Source organism: Zea mays, chromosome 10 (assembly GCF_902167145.1).
Source record: "Zea mays cultivar B73 chromosome 10, Zm-B73-REFERENCE-NAM-5.0, whole genome shotgun sequence".
Classification (NCBI taxonomy): Eukaryota; Viridiplantae; Streptophyta; class Magnoliopsida; order Poales; family Poaceae; genus Zea; species Zea mays.
In genome coordinates this window covers 48,569,103-48,580,027 of record NC_050105.1, presented here as the reverse complement: position 1 = coordinate 48,580,027, position 10,925 = coordinate 48,569,103, and the positions used below count along the sequence as shown (strand labels likewise).

Sequence of the window (10,925 nt, the reverse complement as noted above, 5' to 3'; positions counted from 1 at the left end):
CTATGATGCGGGAGTTGAAGTATTTTCTTGGATTCCAAATCAAGCAACTCCAAGAGGGTACCTTCATCAGCCAAACTAAGTACATTCAAGACATACTTAAAAAGTTGGAATGAAGAATGGTAAACCCATCAAGACACCCATGGGAACCAATGGGCATCTCGACCTCGACACGGGAGGTAAGTCCGTGGATCAAAATGTATATCGGTCGATGATATGTTCTTTACTCTACTTATGTGCATCTCGATCGGATATTATGCTATCAGTATGCATGTGTGCAAGGTTCTAGGCAAATCCTAAAGAAGTTCACCTTAGGGCCATCAAAAGAATCATGAGATATTTAGTTTACACTACTAAGTTTGGGCTTTGGTACCCCAAGTGATCTACCTTTGATTTAATTGAGTATTCCGATGCCGACTATGCCGGATGTAAAATAGATAGGAAGAGCACATCAGGGACTTGTCAGTTTTTGGGAAGATCCCTGGTGTCTTGGACTTCAAAGAAACAAAATTCAGTAGCTCTTTCCACTGCCGAAGCCGAGTATATTGCTGCAGGTCATTGTTGTGCGCACTTACTTTCGATGAGGCAAACCCTTAGGGACTATGGCTACAAATTGAGCAAAGTCTCTCTCCTATGTGATAATGAGAGTGCAATCTGCATGGCGGATAATCCCGTTGAACACAGCCGCACTAAACACATAGACATCCGGTATCACTTTCTGAGAGATCACCAACAAAAGGGGATAGAAATAGCTTATGTGAGCACCCACAACCAATTAGCTGATATCTTTACCAAGCCACTAGATGAAAAGACCTTTAGCAAACTTAGGAATGAGCTAAATATACTTGATTCTCGGAACTTTGATTGAAACATTGCACACATCGCTCACATACATACCTTTGATCATGTCTCTTTTGGTACAAATGCATATTTCTTATTCTTCTTGTGCCAAGGCTAAGACTAATGTGGTTTTAAGTATATCACTATGATTAGTCTTAGATTGAAAGGGAAATGGAGTACTCGGCAAAGACAAGGTTTCCACTCCAACTCTGACGGTATCATTTATCCTTTCCCGCTACTCACAATATCTCAATTGGTATAACCCTTCACTCATATTTCTTTTACCAATGGGGAGAAAGTATTAGGCCCCAAAGGGGGAGCAAATACAAGAAGGGCTCTCAAGTTCTCCATTTTTGGCGATTAATACCAAAGGGGAGAAATTATTAAGCCTAAAGCAAAAGGACCGCACCACCATTTTAAAAAATTTCACAAATTCTTATTTCAATTAGTATTTGAGTTTATTTCAATTGGTACTTGAGTTAGTCTCAAAATGAATCTTCAAGTGGTATCTAATTTTCAATTGGTATCTGTGTGTCAATTTTCAATTGGTATCTCATTAGTATGAAAAAAATTCAATTGGCTTTTGGTATCCTTTCAAAAAAGGAAAATCATTTAAAAATCCTCTTGAAAGATAAGAAGAGAATTCATTAAGGGGGGTTTATTTAGTCAAAGGAAAAGCATTTGAAATAGGGGGAGGAATTTCAAATCTTAAAATGCTTCTTGCAATCGTATTACTATACCTTTGACTATTTGCAAAAATATTTTGAAAGGAATTTTCCAAAAGATTTGCAAAAACAAATAAGTGGTGCAAATGTGGTCCAAAATGTTAAATAAGAGAAAAACAATCCACTCATATGCATAAAGCCTTTCATTGGTTTAATTCCAAGTAACCTACACACAACTATCTCAATTGCAAACTAGTTACATTTCTATACTTCATATTTGCTTTGTTTAGTGTTGGCATCAATCACCAAAAGGGGGAGACTGAAAGGGAAATGGACTTAATCATTTCCTATAATCGATTTTGGTGGTTGACGTCCAACACAAACCACGTGGTCTAACTAGTTTGTCTAGATATCATTTATCACAGGTGCATAAGGCTCAACACAAACCAAGAAAGAAATTCAGTTAGGAACTCAATCAAAAATTGGAGCAAGACTTAGAGTGTGCTGAAATTTGGCGCACCGGACAGTGAACAGTGACTGTCCGGTGCGCCACCAGACTGTCCGGTGCGCCCATCGCCAGCAACGGCTAGGAAGTGGTTGGGGGCTATAAATACCCCCCAACCACCTCATTCAAAGCCATCCAAGCATTCTGAGTTTCTCATTCATTGCCAGAGCAAAGTGCAACACTCAAAGACACAATCAAAGCAATCAATCCACTCAAAGTTCCCAAAATCAACGTTGGTGCTTAAGGGCTTGTGAGAGGATCATTTGTGTTCTTTTGTTGCTCTTGTCGCTTGATTTCCTTCTTCCTTTCTCATTCCATTTCTCAAGTGCTTTGTAAAGCTAAGCAAGAGACACCAAGTGTGTGGTGGTCCTTGCGGGCTATTAGTGACCCATGTGATTAAGAGAAGGCTCACTCGGTCTAAGTGACCGTTTGAGAGAGAGGGAAAGGGTTGAAATAGACCCGGCCTTTATGGCCTCCTCAATGGGGACTAGGTTCTTTAGAACCGGACCTCGGTAAAACAAATCACCGTGTCTACTCGCTTTGATTCTCGCTTGATTTGTTTCCCCTCTTTCCTCTCTCTAACATTTCCTTGCTAGTATTGATTTGAGTTTGCTCCCATACGTCATCTGCATCCTTTGAGCAACTCTTAGAAAGAGAAACAATCTTTCGGACTTGAATTTAGTTCTAACGCTAACCCCAGCCTTAGTGTGTGTTTAAGGTTATAAATTTCAGGTTTCGCCTATTCACCCCCCCCCCCCCCTCTAGGCGACTTACAGGACTGAACTTTGGTCTATATTTTTTATTCTAGAATTTTTAAAACCCAATTAGATCAGACCAATTTCTAGTGGCATTAAAGGAATCGGTATAGATTTTGATGGCATTAGAGGTATTTGCTTTAAATGGAACTAACGGCGTTAGGTTCAAAACAGCAATGGCATTCAAGGGATTATAATTTAAATTTGATGGCATTAAAGGAAAGCTATACATTCTGATGGCATTGAAAGGATTAATATAAAGTTGGATGGCATTGAAGAGATTTTCTCGAAAAACATCCACGTTTCCAATGAGCCTACGGTAGACAAAATTTAATTTGTATCACAAAGAGGTGGATCTCATCACCATTATTAAAAATAGGGGTCCAAGATATATCACTCTTTAATCACTTCAAGAATACAATGATAGCTATTAATCCCTCTCTTTCTCCACGTTGACTAAGTTTTAACACTAAATTTTACGTGATTTGACTCATTTGCCCCTTACTATACAAACCAAGATGTGCGTCCTATGTGAAGGAACGTAAGAAAAAAAACATGATCTAGGCATCCCATCAAAATAATATAATATAATTAAATTAAAATATTATAAAATAAATAATAACAATTATATTTTACAAAATTCCAACATATAATATTTTAGAGGCATCTAATTTAAACATTTTATAGACACCGAACAAACATCTCCATGGTATAATAATAAGTTCAAAATCTAACACTTGTTAAACAAGTCATTTTGATGTTGACCCACATCCTTCTTACGAGCGACAACACCAACTAAAGTCTTGCTGCGGTTAGGGCTAGGCAAAAAAAACCCGAGACCGAAGACCGAACCCGAAACCTGAAACTGAATAACTCGATATTTCAACATCTAGTTCTTATTTAGGTTTTGGACTCTTGAAAACCGAATTAAATAACAAATTTTGAGTTTTTTTAATTTGGTTACCCAAATGGCCCAAACAACACATCTAAGACCCAAAATATAAATGTTGGCCCAGTTGCTAGTAGCCCTCAAACACCCTTTCCCTTCCTCCACTCGGCCAGCACCCGACCTTGGTTGCGGTTGACGTGGTGGTGCTTGGTGACCCTACAATATTTTGTTCTTGATGTATTTGATTAACCCTTGCGTGTGATGGAAGCAAATGAGGGTAAATTAGTCAAAGCATGTGAAAATTAGTGAGGGACAAATCATTCAAAACTTGTGAAAATTAGGGTTTGTTTGGTTTGCTGCCTAACTTGCCACACTTCGCCTAACTTTTCTGTCTAAGGTTAGTTCTTTAATTCGAACGACTAACCTTAGGTAAAGTGTGGCGCAGTTAGCCACGAACCGAACCCTAGTGTTAAAACTTCATTAGAGTATAGAATAGAGGGATTAGCATATATCATATAATATTGTTTAAAGAGTGAGTGATTTAGGAATGGTGTATCTTGAACTCCTACCTTATTAGTGGTTGGTTAGAGTAGAGAAATAGAGGAATTAGCACCTATCATGATATTGCTTGAAAAGTGAGTGATTTAGGAATGGTATATCTTGAACTCCTACACTTAGTAATGGTATTACAGATCTACGTCTTCATGAGTGATACAGATTAAATTGTCCCCAACCAGAGGCCCTTCTGCACAAGCCAAAAAAGCGCCTAACACGTTTAACCAGGTACTGATGTAGGCAACCGATGTTGGGATTGGAGGGGAATGGGGCTCAACTCCCTCCAATTCCGAACGGAATTTAAGGATGTGTTTGGTTAGCGGGTTGACGCGGATTGGAACGGGTTCAATCCACAACAACTCGTGTTTGGTTCAAAAGACTCACAGGTTAGGTTTGTTCTGGGTCGAAATACTTATTAAAAATATGGGTTCTAGTGATTCCTCAAAAACAAGTGAATCATTTCGACCCACTTCCTCTCCACCCTCTCGTCACCCATGCCTTATCCACTCGAGACCAGCACAGGAGCGCGCCACCACTGCTAGCCTACTAGGACGAGGGACCCCCGCCGGCCTACCCTCCGACGTTAATCTCTCGCCTGCCTCCCGTCGTCAGTCCCTGTTGGCCTACCCTCCGATGTCGGCGTGTTCTCTAGTGGGCACAACCCGCGAGCCTTGCTAGTGTTGTCGTCGAACAGGTAAAGGTCAGTGTTCGTCACCGCCTAGACTCTGCTAGTGATGGCAAATGTTACAAATTCACTGAAATGTATCTTAATGTTGTTAGGATGTTCCTTTAATTATGACTAAAATGTAACAGTGAGACATCGTCACTAAAAATTTACGACTTAGTCAATAATGGCATTAATTTATTTATATCTTATACTTATAGATTCCTCAAATATTAAAATAGTGTCAGTTTAATTTATTTCGAATGATGTCATCTTATTGAATTCAAGATATCATCCTGAGTGTGGTAATATGACTAGGAAGGTGACCATATTTAGTTTATCCTTCGTCACGACAAACAAGAGATGGTGCAGGTCTAACCTACTTTAACCCTATAATCAAATAAGAAATTAGGGTCTAACCCACTTTAACCCTATAATCAAATAAGAAATTAGGTTCAACCTGTCACTGAACCAAACAAGTAACGGGTCTGATCCAACCTGGAAAAATGGGTCGACTTTGACCCGAACCACGTCGTTCCGAAACCAAACACATGCTAAGTAGCCCTATAAGTAACGACAGGTATAGGGATGGCAATTTAATCCACGGATTTGGATATCCGTTGGATATCCGATCCGACATATCCGGATACGGATATGTTTTTTGACCCGCGGGTTAGACCCGTATCCGACCCGAGGTAAAGTGGGCATGGATTTGGATATTAAATCTCAACGTGGATTATCTGTTGGATATCCGAAATTAACCAATACTTCAAATCTTTCCTATATAGGTAGACAACCTAGCCAGTTTGTTGTTGACAGATACTCTATGGCAGTGTGCCTGCTCCGTGTTCCTCTCTCTCGCTCTCCTAGCGCTAGCTCAAGTGCTCAACACTACACTAGATCAGATCATCAAAACTTTAGAAGGCTGAAGGCCATGCAGACATGTATTTGTTGTCATTTGAGAATGTATTTGTTGACATGCAGACATATACTTTAAACTATTTATTTGTCATGCAGACATGTATTTGTTGATAACTAGTCAATCATACAGATATGTGCAACTTTCTATTCTGAATTTATTATTGCAATTCAAGACATGTATTTTTTTTATCATGTTTAGAATGTTGCTTGTTGAAGGACATGTATATTTGCTTAATTTTTATTAAGTTTTTAGCTGTGCATGTGGTGAATTGGGAAGAAATTTGATTAATTACGTTATTAAATTGTTGAAAATGATTATTTGTCATATCCAATGGATATTCGATAGATATCCAAAACCCGATGAGCATGGTCATAGATATGAATTTCTATCCGCGGGTATAGTCGCGGGCGGATATTATCTGCAACCGTGGATATGGTTGCGGGCGAATATTTGCAATATCCGACTCGTTGCCAACCAAACATGCTGTATACTGACAGCATGGCTGGCAAGGGCCAGGCTCCCAAATACGACCCAGGATACCCTCATGACAAATGCAAAAGCTCTCCAAGGTCAGAACGTTAGAAAAACATGTATAAGAATCCATTTATCTGGACTCAGGTACAAAAGAAACAGGAGCCGCCGAGCCGGTAGCTATAAATGTATATCATGTACGTCACAGTGCACATCAACAAGTACATAAATTCTGAGAGGAACAAGAGATAGATTACTCAGCACCCGTATACAATTCTTTCAGCGTCAAGCTCTTGATAAGCATATATCCTCACGGTCGGGCACAGCCCGAAAACAAAAAAAAACAAAAGAAAAACAGAAACATACTGAGCTAGCTATAATACCGGAATCATACGGTAATGAATCGCATCTTCATCATAACTACCAGCTTTGAAAACTCAAAACGAGCCCACTTGCAGCTAAACTCAGCAGTCCTGTAGAATTCACTATCCATAGAATACTTCTTTCTTCGTGGCAACAAAGAAATAGGCAAGAGTGCACTTCACCTTACTCGATCTTGACCGATGAGTAAATCAGCCTTGTGAACAGGAAGCAAGCATAGAATCCGATTGTGCCGGTCAAGGCGAAGAAGGCGTACGAGGCAATGAGCATGTAACCGAAGTACATAACAGCTGAGACAAACTTGGTGATCTCAAGCTTTGTGAAGAAGTAGAAGGTTGCATACAAGAAGAGGTAGAGTGCAGAGGAACCAGAAGTCAAGTACGACCTCCACCACCACAGGTAATCTTCGCTGCAGAGCTGGAAGTAACATAGGACAATCGAGATCTCAGCACATGTCACGATGAGAATCAGGAACACAAGGAAGAGGAACCCAAAGATGTAGTAGAACTGGTGCAGCCAGATGGAAGTAAGGATAAAGAAGAGTTCGATGAAGACAGCACCAAATGGAAGGATCCCTCCGATTAGAATCGAGAAGATTGGGTTCATGTACCAGGCCTGCTCAGGGATCTGCCTTGGTATCTTGTTTGTCTTCACTGGATCTTCAATGGTAGGTTTCTTGAAGCCAAGGAAGCTTCCAACAAAAACCAAAGGTACTGAAATACCGAACCAAAGGAGGACAAGAGCAAACATGGTGGTGAATGGAACAGCACCTGAGGACTTTTGCCCCCAGATAAGAGCATTCAAGAAGAAAAAAATAGCAAACACACTGCCAGGGAAAGTGAAGGCTGTCCTCAAGGCGATGTTCTTCCATTCTGAGCCCTTGAACAGTTTGTAAAGACGTGAAGAAGAGTAGCCAGCAAGCAACCCCATGAACACCCAGAGCAGGAGCATGGCTGTCATCAGTCCACCCCTGTTCGATGGAGAAAGGAAGCCAAGAACCGCAAATACCATAGTGACAAGCAGCATGCCAAAGAATTGCACACCGGTGCCAACATAAACACAGAGCCAGTCTGAGTTTGACGGAGGCCTGAAAACATCGCCGTGAACAAGCTTCCATCCAGTCTCCTCCTGGGCCTCTTCCTGAGTCTCAAGTTGGTTATACTTAGAGATATCCCGGTAAAGGGTACGAAGCATGATCATTGCAACCATTCCAGAAAGGAAGAGAACAATCATGAGAGAATTCACAATAGAGAACCAGTGGATCTGATCATCTGTCATCAATAGATAGCTGTCCCACCGAGATGCCCACTTGATGTCGCTCTCCTACAAATTTACAGTAGTTCTCAGAAATGAGCAAAACACAATATTCATGCTCCACTTATAGGACACTTAGTACTACAGCTACTACAATCACTTATTTGGAATACAAAAAGAATCAAACATAGTTCTGACCTTGAAATCCACATCGTAAGTAAATATGATATCCTTGCCAACTTCGACCTCCTGAGGAGACTCGGACGAAGTAATGATACGTTGAGCATGAGGGTCACACGTTGTCAGGCGGGTCTTCTTATCATTCCATTGCCCTTCATATTCATGCTTAACGCTGCAGTATGTGTCATAGTTCTTTGGTTAGATATTAACAAGTAGGATATTGTCTACATTTAACTACAGCTATTTCATTCCAAACAATTTACCTGTATGGTTTCACTTCAAAGGCCACAATCCTGGAAACATCCCTTTGCTCATCCCTGTGATATTTCACCGTAAAAGATAGATGGTTGTGGATGAAGTATTTTTCATCTTTGCTCTGCCAAATATATGAGAAGTGTATCACATAAGATTATACATTAATACAACATTTGAGCAACAATGTGTCATAGCCACTTACCCCTGAATATTTTCCTTTGGCCCCAACATGGAATCCATGTTGATAGAAATATGCACCTTCTTGATCCACTCTTTGAATAGGAACGACTAAAGGTAGGTTGTCAAGAATCCTGTCAATTTAAAGAAATTACATTTCAACAACTGATAGACATGAATAACTGATCATGAATCAAGCAGCGAAATTATTGACGAACATGTTAACACGGTATTCATCTTCAATCTTCTCCTTGAGAAGCTTTGCTTCTTTCTCCCCAACAGATATCTTGCAGACTACTTGACACATCTGAGGCTCCCTCATTTCAAACTGAAAAAAATATATATGCTCAACAGTCAAACTAGTGCCCAAGGTGTCAAACACTGATCAGATAAACCAATGCACAGTGAAAGAACAAACCGTATAGGGAGAGTTTTCAATGCGATCTCCACGAAGAACTTCACCGAGATTTTCTGCACTGTCAACTATGGTATCCGGCTTGCAGAATGGGAGAGAATAGTAGGAGTAGGGAAGTTGTGTCTTGATTGAGGTCAGCTTGTTGACTTTCACAGGAAGTGGATCTTTCTGTAATGATATTTAATATAAAATATTTCTCATAAACATCTAAGCCCTCCATTCTAAATTATAAGACGGTTTAGCATTTCTAGATTCATAACTTTCGCTGTGCATTTAGACATATACTCACTATCTTAGATACATAATAAAAGCAATGTATCTAAGAAAACCGAACTTCTTATAATTTAGTACAGTAGTAGTAATAATGTAGTAGAAACATGTCTCCAACATTGAAAGTAATAAGACAGCACGAGGACGCACATGCTATTAAATATGTCAAACAGTATTAACATGAATATATAAACTCAAGACAAATGCTAATAACAAGTAGGAAGACAATAGGTCAGATACTGACAAACAGACAAATAAAACATACAACGAAACATAAAATAATTTCAAAAAAATTACAGATAAAGGGTCAAATAAAATGCAACTGCTGTCACGATAGCAGTGTGAAAACTAGGTTCTTCACAGGTACTTAGGTTTAACGCTACAAAATCAATGAAAACTACATTCCAGATCAGAACAGTTGACATAACTAGTATATAGTAATCAACAACGACTTGTATTAAAAATGTAACAACCTAATATGATCCTTCTCTGAATTTTATCGCCGGAGGACTCAGACACTCGTAAATGTAAAGTTTTGCAGCTCCACATTCTCCTAGGTGCACACTCTGGCCTCTGGGCATTTCCCGGTGAAAGCACATCTCCGTTGTTTCAGTCTCCATCACGCATCCACCCGCGATGAATCTCACGACGAGAACGTGACGGGGGAAGCACATATGAAGCTTTTTGCACGGCTCATAGGACCGAAACATTCTGAGCGCCACTGATTGCGCGGAGAGCGAGAATCGTCGCGAACACGCGCAGCCAGATCTCGATGCGGCCGACCCGCGCGTTCGCAGATCTGGGGCGGCCGACAGCAGATCCGAACCGCACGCGATCCCCAAACACACAAAGCGCTAGGGAGGAGATCTCGTGCCAGGAGCCCAGGAGGAGAAACGGAGGCGAGACAAAGGGTGGCTGTCTTACGCGTACCTTCTCGAAGTCATTGGGCGCGACGCCGGGGAGGTAGAACCCTGAGGCCGGCGGCGCGAGCGCGACGATGCAGAGTGCGGCGAAGGCGACGGCCCACGCCGACGGCTCCATGCCGGAGTTGTGGGCAGGCGATGGGAGTGGCGCGACGCTCGCGGCTCCCCGGCGCGGGGCAAGTAGAGACAAGATGGAGGAAGAAGAATGAGATGGCGCTTTTCCGCTGCGTTGCGCGAAGAGATGGTGGTGGTTTAATGGACTGCAGACGCATACAGGCGCCGAGCCGTAGCGGCACGAACGTTGCGCACCCAACCCAGACTCGCTGTACTATCGCCGCCAGGTGGGCCCGACATGTGCAATGTGGTCGCATGGTCCCATTACCAGTGAGATTAGAAAAGTTTTGTGCGGGACAGCCCTTGCACAGTTCCATGTTGCTTCTTTTTACCGCCGGTGAGTTTCGATAATGGATAAACTTGGTTCCACGAGTTACCTCCAGGTGCACTTCGGGTGGTCCCACCTGTCAGTAAGCTACAATTTTTTAGTGCCACACGATCGCAACGAAAAGCCTTACACTGACACCATGGCCCGACTACCTGCTAGCACGTCCGTCCCACGTTTCAGTGGTAGTGCTGTACAGGTGTTGGTTGGTTTAGCAAGCAGTGTCGTGGGACTGGAACGTCTCACCTACGTGACAACTCGAGCTTTGCTTGCGTTCGTGCCAAACAATTCGGGCAGGTGGGGCCCGCGCACGCTAAAGGGATCGAAGAGGGCCCATGCGTCAGTGGGCATGTTAGGTGCGCATCACG

The 10,925-nt window shown here is 41.7% G+C and overlaps 1 protein-coding gene across 1 annotated transcript; it reads right to left on the bottom strand.

Moving 5' to 3' along the window:
- Nucleotides 1–6,370: 6,370 nt before the first annotated feature.
- LOC100191479 (putative Transmembrane 9 family protein member 2) lies at nucleotides 6,371–10,344 on the bottom strand. Its single transcript, NM_001136911.3, has 7 exons — nucleotides 10,126–10,344; nucleotides 8,929–9,093; nucleotides 8,729–8,838; nucleotides 8,536–8,644; nucleotides 8,342–8,454; nucleotides 8,097–8,250; nucleotides 6,371–7,967 (listed from the first exon to the last, which is right to left on the bottom strand). The coding sequence occupies exons 1-7, from the start codon at nucleotides 10,234–10,236 to the stop codon at nucleotides 6,810–6,812; spliced, it is 1,920 nt and encodes a 639-aa protein (NP_001130383.1). The 5' UTR covers nucleotides 10,237–10,344; the 3' UTR covers nucleotides 6,371–6,809.
- Between the last annotated feature and the right edge of the window lie 581 nt (nucleotides 10,345–10,925).

Coding starts and splice junctions, on each gene's coding strand:
- LOC100191479 (NM_001136911.3), bottom strand. CDS start 10,236: ATGGAGCCGTCGGCGTGGGCCGTCGCCTTCGCCGCACTCTGCATCGTC. Junction 8,645..8,728: donor GATGAATACCGTGTTAACAT/GTTCGTCAATAA, acceptor TTAAATTGACAG/GATTCTTGACAACCTACCTT. Junction 8,455..8,535: donor CCAAAGGAAAATATTCAGGG/GTAAGTGGCTAT, acceptor TATATTTGGCAG/AGCAAAGATGAAAAATACTT.